Source organism: Ambystoma mexicanum, chromosome 10 (genome assembly GCF_040938575.1).
Source record: "Ambystoma mexicanum isolate Mex_15411 chromosome 10, UKY_AmexF1_1, whole genome shotgun sequence".
In the NCBI taxonomy this organism is placed as follows: Eukaryota; Metazoa; Chordata; class Amphibia; order Caudata; family Ambystomatidae; genus Ambystoma; species Ambystoma mexicanum.
In genome coordinates, this window is record NC_090932.1 from 1,468,219,518 (window position 1) to 1,468,241,116 (window position 21,599).

The following is a 21,599-nucleotide window of genomic DNA, read 5'->3' on the forward strand; positions in this document are numbered from 1 at the left end:
GTTTGTCATAGCGGGAAAGGGGTGGGACTGTAAGTCTGACTCCCTTTTAATAATCTGCAGACGAGGTGGTGTTCACCAGCTGGTATTCCTTCAAAGAGGTCGTGACCAGCTGAGATCGCTGAACGATATGCGTTCACTGTCCTGTAGGCGAGCCCTCTTTCTACTAGAGATGCTAAGAAATTCAAGATTTCCTCTACAGGTGCTGAAATTGGGTGTAAGCCTTTTCTCCGGCACCAGGTGCTCCAGGCGCCCCAAGAGTTGGAATATCTCTTAAGGGGTGGTAGGAGCCCAGCTTTCCTCGATGAGACTGATCGCCCTGCGTGACATGCCTGGAGTTCTCCATCTTGACCTGAAATCCTCCATGCTGCCAGGGTCAGAGAACCGTTGAGAAGAAGGGGATGCCTCTGCCCTGAAGGATGTAGAAGAAGATCCGGAAATTGGGGTAGTAGGATTGGAAAATCCGAGGAAAGTTCCAGAAGAACTGGATACCGGGTCTGAGATGTCCAGACCGGTGCTATGAGGACTAAGTCTGAATGTTCAAGACGGGCCTTCGCCAGGGTCCTCGCTATCATGGTGAATGGGGGAAAGGCATAGAGTACCCCTTGGGACCATTGTTGGAGAAAAGCGTCTGTTGCTGTTGCTGCTGGATCCGGTCTCCAGCTGTAAAACATTGGTAGCTGTGTATTGAGTCTGGAGGTGAAAAGATCTATGGACATTGGGCCCCAAATCTCCTGGAGGCGGAGGAAGACTCCTCTGTCGAGCTTCCAGTCGCTGTAGTCTGTGGAGTGGCGGGAGTACCAGTCCGCTACCACATTTGATAGGCCGGGAAGGTATTCTGCTGTAACTGAGATTCGATGTGCCAGACAGAAGTGCCAGAAGTCCTTGGCTAATTCTGCTAGAGGTCTTGATTTGGTGCCACCTAGATGGTTGATGTATCTTACCGCGGAAATGTTGTCCATTTTTAGCAAGATACAGCAACTCGCTCTGCCTCTGGCAAAGGAGCGTACTGCAAAGGAACCTGCCAGAAGTTCTAGGCAGTTGATATGCAGGTCTAGCTCTTGATAAGACCAGGTCCCTCCTGTGGCTATGGAGCCGCATCTCGCTCCCCATCCGGAGCGGCTGGCGTCTGACTCGATGATGATATCTGGAGCAGATCCAAAAATGGCTCTGCCGTTCCAGGCCTCCATGTGAGTGAGCCACCAGTTGAGTTCTGTCCTCGCTTGAGGAGATAATGTTAGGAGTTGAGAGTATGAAAGACTGTGTCTTAAGTGTTGGCCTTTCAGTCTTTGCAATTCGCGATAGTGAAGAGGGCCGGGAAATATCGCCTGAATGGAGGAGGATAGTAACCCTATCACTCTTGCCAGTTCTCGAAGAGAGAACAGGTCCTTCTGCAAGATCCTGCGTATCTCCCTTTTGGTAGAATGGATCTTGGCTGATGGGAGTCGGAGCTGACAATTCTGGGTGTCCACAACAAAGCCCAGAAATTCCATGCTCTTGGATGGAAGAACTGACTTTTCCCAATTTATAAGGAAACCGAGACTGTGTAGCAAGTTTATGGCTAGTTTGGTCTGTTTCTGAACTAGTTCTTGCGACTGTGCCATGAAAATGATGTCGTCTAGATAAATAATAAGACAAACACCTTGCTCTCTTAGATGAGCTACTACAGGCCTTAGAAGCTTGGTGAAAACCCAAGGCGCTGAAGAGAGCCCAAAAGGTAGGCTTGTGAACTCCCAAACTCGATTTTTCCAGGAAAATCTCAGGTAATTTATATGTGCCTGATGAATTGGTATTGTTAAGTAGGCGTCTTTCAGGTCTAGACGCATGAGCCAATCGTTCGGTCTCAGAAGATCTCTGAGCATATGTATACCTTCCATTTTGAAATGGCGGTAAATGATGTATTCGTTGAGAGCTTTGAGGTTTATGACTGGTCGTACTTTTTCTTTCCTGCGAACTAGGAATATGGGACTGAAAAACCCTCCCTGGCTTTGACAGGGGCGAATTGCTCTCTTCAGACAAAGATTGTGTATTTCGCTGTCTAAGGCGATTTGATCTGTCTGAGACATTACTATTGGAGTAGGGCGACATGTCTGGATGGGCTGCTCGAAAAACTCTAGGCGCAGGCCCCGAGCTGTGTCCCTGACCCAGGCGTCTCCTGATAAGGTATCCCAAGCATTTATAAACATCATTAACCTCCCACCTATAGGAGTCAGTGGCGCTGGCGCTGCTATAAGTACACTGACCTGTAGATTGTTGTTGGGCTGGGTATCTGGCCGCTCTTCTCCAGGGGCGCCCTCTTCCACGACCTCTTGAGGGGAAGAAAGTGTCGGAGCGCTCTTGCCAGGAGTTCTGCTGGCCTCTGGAGTGTTGAGATCTTTTGTCGAAAAAGTAACGGCCGGAGGAGCGACCTCTGCCTCGTCCGGCCCCGGTGAAAACCTTGGACGCGAAGACTCTTTTTATGGAGGCCTGTGCTTTGTCCAATGCTGTAAATGTTCCCACGAATTTCGCCATTTTCTTCATAAAAGGATCTCCAAAAAGCAGGCCTTGTGCTGTTGGACCCAACTCTGTGTCTGCCAGTTCGCTCAGTTTGGCGTCTATTTTATATAGGATGCCTTTTCGGCGTTCTGTCGAAATAGCACAACTGGCGTTACCTAACAGTCAAATTGCCCGTTGAACCCAACCAGAGAGTATTACCTGGTCAATGGGATTAGAAGAGTTTATTGCTTCCGCTAGATCTGAAATCTTGGCTAGTGGCCCCGCCACGTCTAGTACTTTGTCCTGACAGGTCTATGCCTTTCCTTGGGTCTTTTACGTTTTTACCTAGGAAGGTAATCATCTTTGAATCTAGCTCTGGTGTTAGAGCCACTTTTTCCGCAATATCTGGACGTGGACATTCCGCTCGAAGTCTAGCTCTGACTTCTTTATCCAGTGGCTTATGTAGTCTGAAATGAATGTATTTTGATGTCTTTGAAGACGGTTCCCAGTCTGTGGATCTGGGGTGCATAAGGTCTTCCGGAGTGAACATCCCCTCTGCAGGAGGCTTGTTTCCGGTTGTGTTCTTGGGGATGGGGTCTGCCGCAGTCCCAGAACCTGAGGGCTCTGAACCGTCTATTTGAATTTCCTCTTCAGATGAGGATTGAGAAGGATCAGCGTCGTAGACGCTCTTGTTTTGGTCGTCCTCTGTGCCCTGTCCATATCTCTCCGGGCTTGAGGGTACATTTCCCCTCATTTCTTCCTCTGGGTAAGAGGGTTCATGGGAAGAGGTTACCTTCCTGTTCATAAAGGCTTAAAGGCTTGTTTCAGCCTGGAGAAGGCGTCCGAAACGGCAGCTGTGGCATCTGTTGGCTGGCTCGGGGGGGTCGTAGAGCTTTTGCTCTTGCGAGCCGGTATACATCCCCCTTCCGTAAGGTGCTTCCTCTTTTGCGTTCTCTTCCTCCCAGGAGGGGAGGTCCGTCTTAAATGCTCTTCCATAGTTTCTAGGCGTTGTTGAATGGGAAAGAGCATGTCTGTTACTGCTTTTTCTAATACTGGTCTCCACAGAGGATCCCAGTACCTTTTGTAAGCTGTTAGCCATCGCCACCTCATCTATATAGCAGTGATCTTCCTCAGTCTCAGACCAGGCCTGATCTGATTGAGGTGAGTTCTGTGCTGCCATAATAAAGTTTAAAGCACCTTACTCACTTTTTTTTTTTTTTTTTCTGGGTTTTAGAACGCCTTCTCTCACTGCCCAGTAAAATCAGTTCAGCTTAGTGTTATAGTCTTTAGAGAATGCTGAACGGGAGATTTTCTCTCCTTTTTTTTAAAATTTATGTAGATTATGTATTTAAATATATATTCAAGCACTCGCGTGCGAATTCTTGTTGATCCGCGATGAAATAAAGTGTGTATTTGCTGTCGCCTGAGGAGAGATTCCGGCGCTCGAGTTCGCAAAGACCGTTCTAACTTAACGGTCATGCGCACTCGAGCGCCGGAATACAGAGGAAAGGACCAGGAAGAGCAGGAGCTCCCCTGGTGGTTAGTGGGCGGCGTTGCGGGCTGTAGTAATGCCGCGCCGGCCTCCCCGTGCCCGAGGAGAGTACCGATGGGTCGGGGAAGCCGACGCGAGCCCGCCGAGAGGTCCGCTTGTGAAGCGGAAGAAACAGTTGATAAATTGTATTAGCGCGAAGCGAAGCTTCGAATCACGCAGTCTCCGACGCCAGCAGAAGGCAGCTGGCGTCGGAGTTAATAACGAAGGTAATGATTAAAAGGAAATCAATTCAATTTGAGGCAGAGTGCACTCTTAATAACAATTAAACATATATAGCAATGTCAATTACTATGAAAATGAAATAACGGTGGTAAACATGAAGGTACTTATCTCTTGCTGTGAGCAGCAAAGAAAGAGGAAGTCGCATCATGTTTAGGACTGTTTATGAAGGGATCAGGACACCCATTGGAGGACTAAGTCACATGTTGATGTTTCTTTGGTGACACTAAGGAACTCTGGGAAATGGAGTTTTGTTTCATTCAGAACTCTGGAAATACTACTGTTATATTATGTTTACTTGTTATATTGTATATTTAGTGCACCCCCTTTTTCTATGTTTACTCATACGACACTTGGTGCACAAAAATACCTTGCTGCTGAGCCTTTCTTTAAATATGTAAATAAAGAAAGAGAAGCATAATGCTCGCCTCCGGTCTTGACATAGAATCCCGTCTGGGGGAACAAAAGTTGGAGGAAATGTCGAAATCAGACTTTTTTGAAAAAGGACGTAAAATATACTAGTGGAAGGGGTGAGGGTTCCATGGCTATGAACCTTGAAAAGAACAGATCCCTTGTTTTCAGAGAGGACCTTTTAAATCTGTTAATTTAAAAAAATATATATTTTAAACTAGGAAGGGGGAGCCAAAATGGCTGACTATGTTCTGTATCGTGCTTCCACATTATCTTTGCTTCAAACAAAGAGTTATTGGTCCCCCAGACGCGCCCATGAAGTATGTCTTGGTTCCTACAGAATCTTAGGTGTGTGTGGGGGAGAGCCTTCAGCACCCTTTAGTGTGACGAAAAAGTAAGCAGGGGCACTGCTGCTCCTCTCCCCTCAGCAGGCAAAAACAGGCCTGCCAAAGATGAGGCAGAATGCAGTGGATTATTGTGACAACATACATGTGGTCAGCACTTCATTTTAGACCTTAATTAATCCTTATCCACCACTAAATAAAATAAATGAGTAAAAATAAATGAGTCGCCCAATGAACAGCAGCCAATCCAGTCCTTTATTCCATATTGTGACCCATTTTGTGGGATTGCGACTTGATATAGCTCACAAGCTTGTTGCTTCTTTCTCTTTGTTTTTCTGTTTGTTTGCATCAACTTGTTCCCGACATGCTTTAAACAATGTTCAATTTCAGCATATCAGTAGTTATCAATAGAAATGCATTAAAAATCTCCATAACGGAAGGCATTTATCAGGACTTGAAGGAAAATTATCTCACAAATAAGATAACTATGTGTTTTGTTTTATTACTTGTATTGCGCACCAGACCCGTGGGTATCAGGGCGCATTGCATAAGAACCTACAGCTTAGTTACACATAGCATAGTCCTATATACAAATTACAGCTTAATTGTACATCAGAAACAGGTCATATACATAATTAAACGGCGTGGCAGCAATATATATCCTAAAGAAACAGATGAGCCAAACAGCCCTTCGTTGGTGTACAGATGTATAGAAGTGAACCAGGGTAAACTCGGAGTTGGCTGGAATAATTAGATAGTTGTGGGCAGATAGTGTAATACTGGAGGACACTCTATCTGCATTAGTTTAGAGATGAGAATAGACTAGAGTAAAGGTAGCAAGTGAGGCAAGGCATTACTTGTCAGTGTTTGAACCATTTTATGAGGTTCTGACAGAATTTTGGTTAAGATTGATACTCTCGCAGAAGAGAAGGTAGTGAGTTCCAGAGTTGGGCTGGTTTGACCAGGAAGCTGCATCCCCCGACTCTAGAGTTTAAATCTAGGGACTGATGGGCAATTAGTGCTAGATCATCTGCTGGGAATATTTCTGGTAAATCTCTCTGTAAAATAGCAAGGAGCAGCATTATTCAAACATTTGTAGGTGAATGAGGCCACTGTGAGGTGTTTTTTTTTTAATCATGTGTTGACAGCCAATTATTAGATCTTCTAATTTCAGAGATGTGTTCTCTCCTGGCAATTCCAAGAGCAGCTCTAAGAGCATTATTCTGGAGGGATTGGATTTTTTTTTTATGGAAATAATCCAACTTCGACAAAACAAGTGCTCTAGCTAGGGTAGTGCAGCTGTTGTTGGACAGGAAGGGTTTGCCTGCTCTGATCAGTTTGCAGGTATATGCAGTGGCAGATGCCATCGCATTGACCTGCTTCTTGAAAGGGGGTGGGGGTAGAAACCCGAGGTTTTCACCTCACTCCCGACCTTGATGGTGGTGTTGTCAATGTTGAATGTGGAATATTTGGGTCCTAGTTTAAGGCTTGAGGGGGTCCCCAGGATGATGATCTCAGTCTTATCATTCAGGCATAGTCCATGGGCGGCCATCCAAGCCTGGATGATGAGAGAAACCCTATTCACCAAGGCCAAATCCTTTTCGTAATCCCCAGTAAGTGGTAGGAGAATCTGAGTATCATCTGCATAATTCGTGTAGGTGATACCAAGATTGTCCAGATCATCGAAGAGGGGCTTCGTGAAAATGTTGTATAAGGTGGGTGAAACGCATGATCCCTGGGGGACCCTGCAGGTGATGGGGATAGAGTATGCAGCTGCAGTGGGGGAGAATACCCTCATAGTCCAATTGTTTAGAAAGGATTGTATCCATGTAATGGCTTGCTCAGAAAAGTGAGCAGCCAAGTCCAGATGGCTGCAGAGGACCACGTGGTCCACAAGTTCGAATGCAGCCGATGGGTCCAATAGGAGAGGAGTAGGGCTGATTTGGAGGTAGGCCATTTTATCTATAATTTTCAGAAGAAATGGCAGTGTTGTGATCGGTCGGTAGTTGGTGGGTATGGCCGGATCTAATGTTTTTTTTAAGTAAGGGGAGCGCCCAAGATTCTTTAAGGTTGCTTGGTATAGTGCCCAAGGAGAATGAGGCGTTGATGAGTTTGGAGATGAAGGGGGCCAGATCTCTAGCTGCATCCTCTATCAGTTGGGCCGGGCATTGGTTGCCCTGACAATTTGATGGTTTGAGCGACAGTATAATTTTTTCAGTCTCGATGATAGAGACTTGGAGAACTTGAAGCAGGGTGGGCATGCTGTATTTTTGGGAGGTGTGGGGGGAATTTTAGTGGATGTGGTGTGGGTTAGTGATGCTTTTCTCTTGGCAATTTTAGCTTGTAGGTTCGTGACTTTGTTGGCCAATGCTTGCTGTATGTTGGAGACCAAGGTTTATCTTTCACGCAATTGTCCAGCACTGGGACTGGGGGTTCTAATTCTTTCAATATTTATTGGTTTCACGTTTAGCCAGGAGTATTTCGCGCTTTATAGAGTGCAGTTCGTCCTATGGTTAATTTTATTTTCCTCAGAAGGTAGTAGTCTCCAGGATACCTCACATTGTCTCTTTTTAGTGCGTATATTTTTCAGGTGTGGTGTGTACCACGAATTTAGATGGGCTTTGGGCTTACTTTGTCATTTTATATGGCGCAATTGAGTCAAGGGAGGTGGATATAATCTTGTTGTAGTCCTTCACTAATGTCTCGGGGCCCAAGCTTTCAGGCAAAGAATTAAGTGTGGGGAGAATCAGAGGGAGTTGGTTGTCAGGCGTAATGTTCTTTTTGTTCCTAGTTGGTATGGGTGGAGCCAACTGGATGGGGGAGGAGGTAGGTATATTGGTTGCTAGGGAGAATGTCACGAGGTGGTGGTCTGTCCAGATCTGGGGGGAGATTGACGAGTTGGAGATGTTGCAGTTATAGTCTGCCACCCAGTCAAGTATTCTCCCTTTGTTATGGGCCGGGTGGAACACTCTCTGGGTAAGACCAAGTTCAGTTAGGATATTGGCCACTTCAGATGCATGTAAGTCTTTAGGATCATTAAATCCCAGGTTAATATCCCCTAATAGAATGACTTATGAGGAGTTTTTAGATTGTTCGACAGGATGGTGGACATGTCCTCCTCAAAGGTGCCCATAGGGCATGGAGGTCTATAGATCAGGTGGGATAGTAAGAGTCTGAGAGTTGATGGATGGCTTTGCTGTAAGACTTTCACATGATTTAATGTCTAGGGTAGGAGCTAGTCTGATTGAGAGATTTGCTTTGACAATGAGGGCTAGGCCTCCTCCAGGTGCTTCAGTTCTATCAGATTTTAGAATGGTGTATCCATCGGGACTAGCTAGCATAAGGGCAAGGCCTGCAGCAGCATGTAGCCAGGATTCTGTGATGGCCAAAAAGCCAGTTTTCAGTCTGGATAAGGTCAACTATCTCAGTGGCATGTGCAACCGGGGATCCAGCATTTATTAAAGCAGCTTTGAGGTTTAAACTGGTGGCTATTGTCAATGTGTTTTTTGTAAACTGAAAAATTGCAGGATCAACGTGTTTTATGGCTTATTTCTTGTATTTCTGTTATGATTTTGCTGTGATGGGATGCATAATTTCTGTACAGTGGTGCCCTGGGGTGTTTTTATGATGACACAATGGGGTCCACGGAGGATCATACACATTTCTAGGTCTACTGTTCTGGCAGTGTATGCTGTATTCTGTATTTTTCACCAAGTTTCTTATGTACTGGTTTGTCTAAGATAGTAGTCTTACTAAGCTAAAGTAGGATGAAAGTGGAAAATAGTTAATGTATAAGCAGTTGAAAAATTACTCTTGTTAATGGATTCTTTAGCATAGTGATCTGCAGTTTGCCATGATGCGCCATAGACTGTGTTCTGTTACTCTTCGGAAAGCTGGCCAACTAGGTGTGACAACCCATTTATCCTATATGCACCTGGCGTTGGGCCTCCAACTCTTAGACTAATGCTCTTATAAGTTAAAGCAGTTTATGGTTGTCTTCTGGTTGTGTTTTCAAATGTACACCGAAGCAACTGTCCTTTCTAGACTGCTCGAAGCATATAACACGTTTGTTTCCTTTTTTCAGTGGTGGACCTGCTTTGTGAAGAGGCAGTTTATGAACAAGTCTCTCTCTGCGCCTGGACAATGAACAAATGCAATCGCTGCAAAGAGGGAAAAAATGCATTCTTTTGGATTTCAGCACCAAGTTGTATAAAGTTTTTGCCATAATTTTATAGCAACGTGATGAAACCCCATTGTGTTCCTTTTAGCTGGATCGGATGATAAATCTGAATACATGGTCCTTATGGGTACTTCTGCAAACAGTGTTAAGCTGGCACTCAATTAAAATGAATATATTTCTAACTAGTTGTTATGGAAGTTCTTTATTCCATCTTTCTTAGAGTTTTTTTTATATTGTATGAATGTATCCAGTGGGAGATACGCGCCTTATTATACAGCAACCAATGAACCACAGTATCTTGCCAATGTAAAAACGTCTTTGTTGCTCTGCTTCACGCTTCATTCAAATCTGTAATCGAGGTTACCAAGAAATCCAAGTGGATCCAAGGTACTTGCATAGGATATGCGAGCAGCACTAGATATGGTCCCATGTTCGAAAAAGGGTTCCAATAGGATTTAGCGAAGACTTTCTGACCAGGCTTACACACGTTACAAAAGAAACCATCTTGTCTCTAGCTATGCTGTGTTAATCGTGATGCCTATGCACATATAATGTAACTGAGTTGGAAGGAAAAGGTAATGATTTCAGATACTAATTTATTATTTTTTAATAATAGTAGAAAGGCACAGATCACTTGCAACAGCAAACGAGAGGTACTCATGCAAAACAAGTGACCAATAAAATTATCTTTTTAAATAAATCCAATCCTTCATCTGACGTTTTCTTCCTTTTGTTGTGGGTCTGTTAGATGTCACTGGCTTAGAAAGTCAACATGCTGTGTTCCCGTTTTTATTTCCGTCAAGTTGTAATATTTGTGCTGTACTGGAAAATGCCTCCCAATTGTACTCCAACTTAAAATGTACTTCACATTTTTATTTTGGGCAAGTTGAAACCTTAAATACTTAAGTCACAATACATTGAGCTAAAGTACATACTGCAGGACTGTCCACTCGACAGCACGTATCTGTCATTTCAAATGAATACATCCCACCGAAATGCAAATATTAACTCATTATTCCACATTTGTTTCCTCATTGAAACCATACCCGTGGTACAGATTTCGTTTAAACAAAAAAACAGATACGATGTATGGTAGCTGTATTACTCCTTCCTTGAATGTTAAATGAAGACCTCTTCCCTACCCATACCCAGTTACCACTTTTTGCCCCTAACTCTTCCATCCCTCTTAACTGACAATGTTTTTTTTTCTGGCTTGCTCCTCATTTCATTGCCACATCCCCAGCAGACTTAAATTCAATATTTACTTTATTTTATCTTGTCATGTTCTTTGTATCTTTTCATGTCTGTGAGCTGTTTTCTGTGAGTTATAACAGCAACGAGTCTGCTTTGTATTCATTCTGTATGTCATTGTTCTGTCTTTTGATGGAAAAAATAAGTGAGGTGGTGAGCTCCAGATGGCACATCTACCGCTGAATAAACCTTTCTCTTTATCGTTCGCATCTGCTTTATGCAGCTTCCACTGTGTCACTTTGTGAGTTCAAAGCTCTGATTTTCCACAAACTTAAACCCGTCCTATTCGTTGGGTAACGCAACATTCAGTGGTCCATTCATTAGACGCGCTGCTCACTCTAATCGACAAGATCTCGACTCCTCCCACCCAAACCAAGCTCCTGGAGTCAAGGGACAGTCCTGCTCTAGTCATCCATCTTGCATCTCAACCTTCACCCAGAAAAGACTCTGGATCATGTGCCCACAAGTCTTAGTGAAGGCATGCTTTGCCATGTTAATGGGTACATTCAGTCAGACAAGAGCCGATTGCACCCACACAGCCCTCGGCAGAAATCCTCTCACAGGGCTCTTCTTACATACCGGCTATGTTCTTCTCCTTTGGTTTGGGAGACTCGAGCAGAGGCTATCTTGCACCAGAGTTAAGCACTTTGTGCCTTCACCTCTGGAATCGCATTGCCTGTCTACACAACAGTATTGGCATTATTCCACCATGTATTACTAATTTGTATCGTGGTTCTCCGGCTCACCCACCCCTGATGAGCCTATGTGAAGTGGGTTGTGCGTATATCACATAAACTACATTATACTACTCTCTTTTAGATCGGGAAGAAGCTTTTGATGTAGCATGAACTGTAACTTGACTAAGCCTCTTGCACTTACCACGTGGAACACTAAAGGTTACAACTACTTTATTTCCGATCATCAAGGCCAATTTTTGCAAGATGCTAATCTTTTTCTCCTGCAGGAAACCTGGCTCACTCAACATTATTTAGATGGCTACAATATTGTACAAAAAAGGCTAATCAAGGACCTCTTGGGAGACCGTTTGGAGGTTTGATGGTGGGAGCAAGGTGTAATTTAAGTATGAAGGAGTTTTTACCTCAAAGTAAACAGTGTTGTCCTTGCTGTAGTGTTAATGACTCAATGATTTCCTTCTAAAACGATTTTAATCATTTGTTTGAAACCCCCTCACCCTAACCGGTGGAACAGAAGCATCTTTTGTATTGACTCATGTGAAAATGATTGTAAATAAATGGTCATACAATAATCCCCAAGCTCGTCATATATCATTACTAGTGATTTTAAATTTTCAAAGTCCACCAATTACAAATTACGGTTGTGATTAGTATGGCAGCACATATGGTGGAGTGGTTATTCTTGAGGCTGCTTCATTTGAAAGCTCAAACTACCACTCTACCAGATGTTGGCGTACTTTCCTTTAGAGTTTTGGATTGGTACAGTTCTATTTGAAAGATGATCCCATAAATGCTCCTTACTACACTTGGTCAAACCTCCTCATGGATTGATTGCTTTCATAACTGTTATTTCAGCCGGTAACGTATTTTAAATGAATGATTAATAGATAAGTGGTCCTGAAATTAATATTATCACTTTTTGATGAGAAGCCATCTAAATACCTAAATGGTGCATACAATATTGATCTGTCTGGTAATAGGTTCACTTGGACAGAGAAGAAAGCTGATCTTTTATTTTGAGATGATGAACAAATATGCCTATGGGAATGTTGTAGCCTCTTTCAGCCATTTTGAGTACTATAACGGGATTAGTGAAATTCTCAAATGTTCTACATTTACAAAAGAAGCATAATTGCTTCAAACGGAAACTCGGGCACATTTATGATGCATTAATTGCAGGGGAAATAAAGAACTTAAACGAATGGTTAGCCCAAAAAATGTTATTGCAAAAAAAGATGGGCAATAATAAAGAAAATAGATTGGCACTTTTTATTTAAGTCCCTATGTAAAATTTTGAGAAAATGAAGCTCAAAGGGAAGCACATGGGGGCATCCATTTTGTGAAATGGATGCCCGCCGCTGTGCTTGCTTTGGCTTTTGCGGCACTAATGAAGGAAAAGCCAGCCAGCTGTAGTAAACAAAAGCTACCACTGGGTGGCTTTTCCTTCATTGGTGCCGGGACTCGGAGGACTGAGACCGGAGACTACAGGCAGAAAAGCTGCAGCTGCATGTTGGTAAGTGCTATTTTTTTAAATAAAAAACACTAGCTGCGTTTTTTTTCCTCATTTTCCGGGCTGGAGGAGCCTGGAAAACATAGAAATAAAACCACAGCTTTAAAAACGTTGTATTTATGTTTGCGGTAGCTTTTGAAGCTACTGCACACATAAATACAATGTTATTGTGTTTGAAAACGCTGCGGTTTTTCTTTCCAAGTTTCTCAGGCTCCTCCGAGAAAAAAATGCATAAATCCTGTATTGTCCTTAGTGCGCTATGTGGGTTAGAGGCATTACAGAGCAAGAAGGAATGTTGGCTAAACGTATTAGAAGGCAAATTGTGGCACTCAGCTTTGGTGCTTTTAAAACCTGAGGCTTTATGTAGGGGGCTTTGTATGATATCTATACACCAGATGGAAAATTGCTCAACTCTTTATTACTGAAAATACTGTCGGAAGAGAAACTCTGCATCACGCTACTAAAATTTCATGATATGACTGTAAGAGGTGTGTGTGTGTACTCGGAGAATGGTTAAAATATAATTGCTTTTCATGATGTAATTGGTTTTAAACTGTCTCCCCAGTAAATGTGAGCTTGACCTGTAAAGAGATTTAGCAAAAGGCTGCAGATTGGGATAGAAGTAATGTGTCTAAATTATCTAATTTAACCTATCAGGAGTACTTTCGACAAGGTGTCCCTATTGACTTGCCCTGCTATGTTTGAATTTCTTGTTCTAATAATATATGGCGATTTGCTATGTGGCTACGTTTTGACCAACTTCTGACGAATGTTCACTTAGGAGCATAGTTTATATTTTGTTCATTTTTTTTTTTTATTTGCGTTAACAAAATTAATTGTTTTTACAAAAACTGATGCGGCTCCTTTTGATCCTTCTTTCCGTTTCTTTTCCTTTCCTGGTTCGTGTATTTGTACTGTTGCATTTCTCCTGCTATTCTTGGTTGCATTTTTATCTATCATTCCCACCCTTGGTCTCTGAGTCAATTTTTTTCCAACGCTGACTGTAGAATTTTGGTAGTGGCAATGGTCCAACCAGTTCTTTGGCCACTGATCATACGCGGCCACCAGCTCGATTCTTCAGGGACCCCGTAAGGCTCCGATTTTAGATAGCTTTCTCGTATTGATTGAAGTGCTGTGCATGAAATTACTAAATGGCGGATTGATTCTGATTCAGCCTCCTCCTTGCATAGTCTGCAAGTATTTGCGATTGCCAATCCTCTTAATATTGTATATTAACTATCTGAGAATATGTAGGCTATATAAATAAGAAGTGGAAACGGCACATCATTTGTTAACATTGTGTCCTGCTTTAGAAGCAGAATGACAAACGCTATGGGAATTTTGTGAGAAATACTGAAAATATTTAGACCAATTCTGGACTGCAATATTCTTGGGAGAGATGTCATCTCTTAATGCTGCAGTTCATCATATATGGATTGTATTGGAAATAGATATTTCAATAAAAAATGCACATGATGGATTGATTATCTTTTATATGGATTTGTTTACTTGTTAGATGTATTTGAGTTTTAAAATTATGTAATGACATTTTCTGTCTTTCTAAATTTATGTGGTGTAAATAGTTAACCAAATCACATAATAAAAAATATAATATATATTTATCAGATAATATGCCAAAGACTACATTGCCTGCAAAGCAGACAAATGTTTCTTTAACAGGGGCACTGCCACTGTAATTTCTTCCTTTGCTAAGACTAGCAAGACACATTGGATGAAGATGGATTCTGTTTCCTGCAAATTGTTAAGCCTATGTTTGCTGAGGGTCTGATGCTGCTTTCTTGGTATTGTCTTCACCCAAGAAGTTGAAAAGAGGGGATAACGTGTTGATTCCCAATGAACGGCCAGAGAATGGAATCATGTGTGACGTGCCTGTACACAAGTGTTTCTAGGTGCTGAATTCAGAGGAGTCCCCGTTCCTGCACTCTTTGAAGATTAAGTGTCCAGTGAAGGGTAGAAGAGAGCAAAATGTTTTATCCAACACCCCTAGTGTCGGGTGCTCAGTATCTGTGTTTCCCCGGCCTGGTTTACGCACCATTAAACTTCATCATGGCTGGAAAAATACATTTTGCCCTGGTAGTTCCCAAAGTGCCTCGAGGCTGGAGTTCCCTAAAGCACCTAATCTGCGAGTCTCCTTGCACAGCTGGCCGTGTGGGCGCCACTGGTTGGTGGCAGCCTTTGATTCAGTCTGCAGAACCCCAGATCTGTGGCTACAAGGAATCGCTGTAGAAATCCATTGCAGTCCAAAGGCCAATCATTTGCCTTTCGAGATGGCGGAATGCAGATATTACTAGATCTTCTTAGCTACTTCACACTCCTTCGAGAAAGGGCTACTCTTGCCAACATCAGCTACTCTACGACTTTTTAGTGAATGGTGCCTTTATTGAAGGCTGAATTCTTGAGAATGCCTGGGAAGTAAGATGGCTCTGCCCAATATTTGGTTGGTCGCCAGTTGGTAAGAATGCAACCTTGTCATATGAATCTTTTACACATTTAGAGCCCAATTCCCGATATAACCTGGGGCCCTATATACAGGGTTTTAAACTCAAACGGACAGTGGGCTGGTTTGTATTCAAATGCATCGCATATGGGCCGTAAATGAACAGGATAATGCAAGGTAGTGGCTGTTGGATTTTTAAAGTAATTTAGTGTAACGTTTTTCCCCGTAATGACTCCACGCAAAAGTAAGCAATCCTGAAACCACTTGTGCTGATTGTTGGGGTTCTGCCTTGAGATGTTTATTTGTGCGTGAAATTAACAGGTCGATATGCTTATTTTTTTACAGCACACATTTCAGAGATCGTTGGATTCAAAGCCATAGGATGTACCAACAATTCAGTAGGGCAACACAGCCAATATTTCAGTGTTCAGATGACAGATCACCAACAGTGCACAAGATTAGATCACTGCTGCAGACATGGAAGCGCCCAACAGAAAATTGTGCCCAATAGTAACAACTGATGCACGGTACAGAAATATATATTTGTGCCACATAATCGCTAAAGCAGCAACTCCTCTAGTGGCTGCTGCCGCAATACCGTCCAGGGTATCGCAGTGTTTGGAAGAGCTGTATCTCTGCCTGCAGCTTTAATTTGATTTTGATGTACGATTTTGAATTCTTCATGCAAGGTAACCTTCTTAAACAGTTAGTTTCAGATAACGATGAAGGCTGAGGCATGGGTTCCTGGTAATAGCTTGTCCCAGGAACAAGTGATATTTGATGGGCGATGCTCGTGTGTCTTGTTGAGCTTGGACTAGTTGTATTCTTTATATTGGGTGCTAACGTCCCTTTGGATGGCTGCAGAACAAAATATCATTTGGATTTTGCTTAAAAGCAAACGGCTGTTTAATGGGGAATGTGACTCTGTGTCTATGCTCTTATTTCATTTTTGCTTGTCATTGTGTTGTTTACCTTGCAATGCTTTTGAATGTTTCTATCACCCTAGCTGCTCTGCACAGAACCACCTACTGGGGAGACTGCCTTTCTCTCAGGTTAATGGAAAGGATGCCTCTGTAACCGGAAAGCCTCGTCTTTGATCTCCTCTGCCTCAAAGAGGTCCTCTACATCATGCACTGTGTGTGGAGGCCCTTATGGATAGACTCCAAAGGCCTGACTTAGCATGCAGACTTTGACACCCTGCTCTAAAATATATTTTCAGAATGTTTTGTGGACATGCCTTTTATTCACAGTAATACTGTTACCCTGTACTCTTGTGAACCCTGCTTCCCCTTCTAAAAGTTGTCCTTGACTGTTGACCATAGCTACCACTAGGTTAGTCTGGGATAGTTTGCGGCTTGCTTGTTCGCTTCAATTTTGGAAGGTAACCGCAGTTGCTGAACGCAGGACTCTGAGAGTTCCTCTGAGCGGTGTGAGTGCACCTGGCATTTCATCGTGAACTCTGAACACATAGATGGCCTAAGCGCAATGAAAAGAATGATACAAAAGCAAATGATGGTATGATGCCCCCATTCCTTCGCTGGTTCCTCTTTCCCTCTTGATCTGGATCTCAAAAGTTACCAGGTATGGTGTCCTCGCTTTAAAGTGGTCTCTTAAATGCCCCCCCCCCCTTGAAGAGGGAGCGTAGCACTTTGAGATGGAAGGGGTTTGTCAATTACAGGTGGCTGGAGAGAAATGTGTGAATTTGGAGCTCCCTTAAATCTGTCTGTCATTCTGCCTGCAAGAGAGGATGCCTCGAATATGGAGTTGGTGAGTGTAGGCCAGGTCGTGGGTGTGAAGGCTAGCTTAGGGGGTTGGACATTTCTGCTGTTACTTGGATGTCCTTATTTGGGGCTGATTACTGCACGGTTCTTATTCTGAGTTTACTATGGTTGACAAGCTTTTGAAATGTAACTTTTTTTCTCACTATTATTTCCGTGCCGTATAGTCTTCACTCCCAACCCCATAGAGGCAAATACAAACAAGGATGCACGTATTCCTACTTTTAAATTGTGTGTACCTGCTCCCCCAGCAGACCAGGTTATGACAAAAGTGTGTGCAAAGCGACTATGATGCTTTTGGTGGGGGACTCTGCTCTGTTCTTTTATCTTTCCCTGGAACAAGCCTTGAATTGAAGTTCAAGAACTCTAAAGCAAACAAGATTGTAAAGTAGTCTTGCTGCTGCAACTTGCCCGGACCCATGTGACCGCAGAGCTGTGCCACTGTCCATGTATAATGGACTTCCCAAAGGACCAAAGCTGTGCCACTGTCCACGTATACTGGACTTCCCAAAGGACCAGGGGGAACCAGTGGATTAGGACAACAGGGTTAAATGCCTCAAAGGACCTTTGCTCTCGGAGAAGCTTTGCTGCTATCCCCTCTCAGCGTAGATGTTGGGTAGCTAGCAGTGTGGTCAGTGTATGTGACCCCCATAGCACTGGTTTTTAACAAGGAACGCAGCTTGCCGCACGAGTGGCACAGCGTGTCCATGCACAGACTTGTGTAGACTTGTTTGATGCGCCTGAGCTCTTTCTAAATATGTGTGGACTACAACTCGGAACGGAGTTGTAGTTCGTAGCACCGTCTTGAAGGGCAGGGCAAGCCCTGAGGGGTATCTTATTGAGCTCCAGATAACATTTGGTTTTCTATGGTGGTGGAAATGCATACCAAGGAGCAAAACACCACGAGAATGGAATAGTATACTTCTGCGGCAGGAGGGTTGAAGCCAGCTCTTCTAACCAGTTCTCTCGGATTGTTTTATAGCAGGGGGCACATGTTTCCAATGTCAAAGATCCAAAGACTGATCACGGAAGATGGAATTTACACAGCATGGAACAGGCTCGCTCTGAACATGTCTTTTTTTCTTTTTGAATTCTTAATTTACACTGGCTTCTATTTTCCCTTATCACTCTTCTTCCCCTGCTCACTCTCTCCACTATCTCTAAATTTATCACATTCCCTCCTTTGTTCTTTCTGTTCCTTCCCCTGTCCTGTCACCCTTCCCCCTCTCCCTCCTTCGGGTGTCCTGTTTGTGCTCTTACTCACTCTTTCACTCTCCCTTGTGTGTTCTCGTATTCCCTATTGCATACATTTCTCCTTCATTCTCTTAGTATGTATCATTCTTTATTCCCCCTTTTCAGTTTGATCTGTCTCTCTCTGTGTGCCTCTCTCACACTCCTTTTTTAGTCTGCCTCTCTGTATCCCTGGATCTATCATCTTGCCTCTCTCACCCCTGTCCTTCGCCCCTTACATGTAATGTATGTGGCTGTCATGTTTCACCCTTTTGGTTCTGTTTCTTCCTTCAGCTCTGTATTTGCTATTCGATGCTTTAAGTGGCATGAGAAATGAAAAGGGGTGTGGCCGGAGGTATGGGCCTGGCCAGAAGAGTGCCGGGTAGAGGGAGACCTGCATAATGCACACGAGACTTGGCGCAATTTCATTTGTGTCAACCCTCAATCAAACTGTGATGGGTTTGAAAACAATGACCCATAAACTCATTTGTCAGCAATTGTTTTTGAGGCTTGGGCTGTCCTGGGTGAGCAGAGGATCACTTCTAGTTTCCCTAAATATTTCCTTTCATTAGTTGGAATTGATTGCTTATTTGTCCTTTCACACTTATATCCTTCTTCAGTGCCAGCAAACGAATTTACTTTTGTATGTGATCGGTTATATAAATACTTATCTTTTACCTGAGCAATCAAAGCCCACATGGTTGATCGTTGCTTTCTCTGGTACTAAGTTATGTGTCTCCAGTTGCTATTAAACACTTGAGAAAAGATGCGGTAGAGGTTACGTGGTAGAGCCTAGTCGGTTGTAGTGCCCAAGATCAAATGTATGGTAATTAAAGCTATTGCTAGACAACCACGTGGGCATTCCACAGACCAGGACTCCTAGCCCCACCCGGACATTGTACACCATTAAACGGGTTGGTGTTCTGGATACACAGGTGCACTTGATCTAAAAATAGTTAGGTTGCCATTGTTAGTTACTCGGGGTAGAGAGGGTTGGAAGGAAGGTTAGTTTGCCCAGAGCAGCCTCTCTGCTTCTCTTCGTCAGAGGCCCATGAGCTTGTTTAGTAGCCATGAAAGACACAAGGAACTAGCCCCCTCCTTTTACAGGTGTTGTATCTAAAGTGTGTCAAGGCCGCAAGTCATATGCTGGCCACTGTCGAGGCCGCAAGTCATGCTGGCCACTATCCAAAAATTATACTATGATAACTGGTGCATCCCTTCATGCAGGGAAATCAGATGATGCCAAAAGTTGCAATAGTGCAGTAGACAAACAAAGAACTGTGACCCTGGTGTGCTCACCTTTAGCAGGTACTGCTCTTTAATGGCTAAAAGTGTATCCTGCTTTAACGTTTTACAGTGTAAATGAGCAAGGATTTATGAAAGCAGCCTTAGAGTCAACAAATGTGGAAGGTTGCGTTATCCACAGGAACAAAGGAATCTCTGCAAGCAGAACGTGAATTAAAGCAGATCCCAATTGCTGCCATGTTTTTTCCACACTTCGTAAATCGCTGCACAAACCGAGGCGGATATTCTAGATGCAACAAAGACCTTTGCAAACGCTGGTCACACTGCTCACTGAGAGCCCACCGGTTCACACTGCTTACTGAGAGCCCACTGGTTCTCTCTCTCTATGTGGGATGTGCACTGGGGGTTCTACTGCCTGCAGCAGCACCGTTCACCCGGCAGCACTCCCCGAGGAGAGTCTCTAAACAGATCTTGCAAGAGGGCCATAACAAGGCACAGATCTGGCTGCCTGCCCGCGAGAAAAAGATGAATGGGGAAAGGAACAGGAGTTGGCTGTGTAAGAAACCACCAGGAAGAAACGTAAAAGCGTTTAGCATAAGGTCCCCTGCCTATTGTTTCTCACAGCACGCAGCTTGCACCCCTCACACTAACCTTCAATGCTGGGTCTGCCGCAATCCAGAACGAATCACTGGTTTGGAATATTTTGCAGATGGTCCTGTCTTCTATTGCTCTGGAAACGCAAAGTGCGCAAAGCAGGCCATCGGGAGCACTCGCTGTGAACAGCTTGTACCTGCACCCTTTCTGCTCACCAGCCGCCTGCACCTTTCATGCCTGAAAGTGTTAAACGTGTAGAAGGGAGGTGTTTTTGAGACGGGCATCTGCCCTGCCATTTCAGGACCACTTAGGCAACCACAATTGTGCAGGTTTTTGTTTCCTGAAATGTCTCACATTTACCTGGTAGTGGCGGACAGACGGGAACCCCACAAAGCCCCGGCTCCACAGTTGCCACAGCCAGCTTGCCCCTTTCAGGGGACTCTGCCAAAGCCTTGGTTGAAATGCAGATAGGCCTAAAACGGTGCTTCACGCTGTGGGATTCACATCCCCTTCAGAAGGTGCCAGCTCCCCTAGCCCCATACTTTGAAGACCACTGGGGGGGGGTCTATTGATGCATTGGCAGTCTACTTTGTGTTTGCTGCTGCCGCCGCCGCTGGGTGTCACGTTCATGTAGGTAGGGTGACCAGATTTCCAAAACGAAAAACCGTGATGACCAACAACATAAAAGCGGGACTACTGCATCGCAGCCCACCAATTACCGCCCCTCCCCCCCCCAACAAGCCCCCACAACCACCACCCAATCGTATTTCCAGCACTTCTCCTTGTTATAAACTGTATATGATCTAATTGGTGCAGTTTTGCTGTGAATCTTGGCATGTTAATTCAAAACAAGCGTTTGCTCTAATTGATATTACATGGCTTGCTGTACAATAACTTCCAAGCCGGTCTCTTTGGTACAGTCAGTAAGTGTTGTGACGTATACCTGAAAGGTTGGGTGTTCGAGCCAATCCTCCAGCTACAACGTTGTGAAAAATAATTACAATTTTAATTACCATAGAGAACCAGGAGAACAAGTGGAGAAAGAACTTAAAGCATTGGAGGAAGCAGGCATAATAGAAGAGGTAACTGGGCCGACGCCATGGGTTTCCCCGATGGTGGTCACAAAAAAACCCAAACGGCCGGTAAAAGTCCAGATTTGCATAGACATGCGTCTACCGAACACTGCAATCAAGCGGGAGCGCCCTATCAAACCTACGCTCGACGAAATTGTGGCTGATCTCACCGGGTCACGAGTCTTCTCCAAAGTTGATCTGAAAGCTGGATACCACCAGCTCACGCTGCATAAGGACTGTCGATACATAACTTTTTCGACACACCTGGGATTACGGAGATATAAACGTCTAAGCTTTGGGATCTCATCGGCTGCCGAAGTTTTTCAACAGACTATTCAGGAGGTCATCCGGGACATACCAGGGGTCCTCATATGTGAGTGACGACATCCTGATCCATGCTCAGGACAGAGAAGAACACTTGAGGAGACTGCAGATGCTCCTGGGCAGAGTAGATGACGCTGGGTTAACTATTCACAAAGAAAAATGTGAATTCTTCAAAACGGAAATATCTTTCTTTGGCTACAAGTTCAGCAACACTGGCATCTCCCCGGACCCCCAGAAGGTTGCAGACACCTACTGAAGTGCGC

The 21,599-nt window shown here is 44.0% G+C and overlaps 1 protein-coding gene across 3 annotated transcripts in view; it reads left to right on the forward strand.

Moving 5' to 3' along the window:
• Nucleotides 1-9,878, forward strand: part of ARPC3 (actin related protein 2/3 complex subunit 3) — a 58,022-nt gene extending 48,144 nt beyond the window's left edge. For all 3 annotated transcript variants that reach the window (XM_069619551.1, XM_069619550.1, XM_069619552.1), the window contains exon 7: nucleotides 9,083-9,878. In XM_069619551.1, the coding sequence (XP_069475652.1) occupies nucleotides 9,083-9,145 (63 nt within the window). In that variant the 3' untranslated portion in view covers nucleotides 9,146-9,878. The remainder of the gene's footprint in view (nucleotides 1-9,082) is intronic.
• The last annotated feature ends 11,721 nt before the right edge of the window (nucleotides 9,879-21,599 follow it).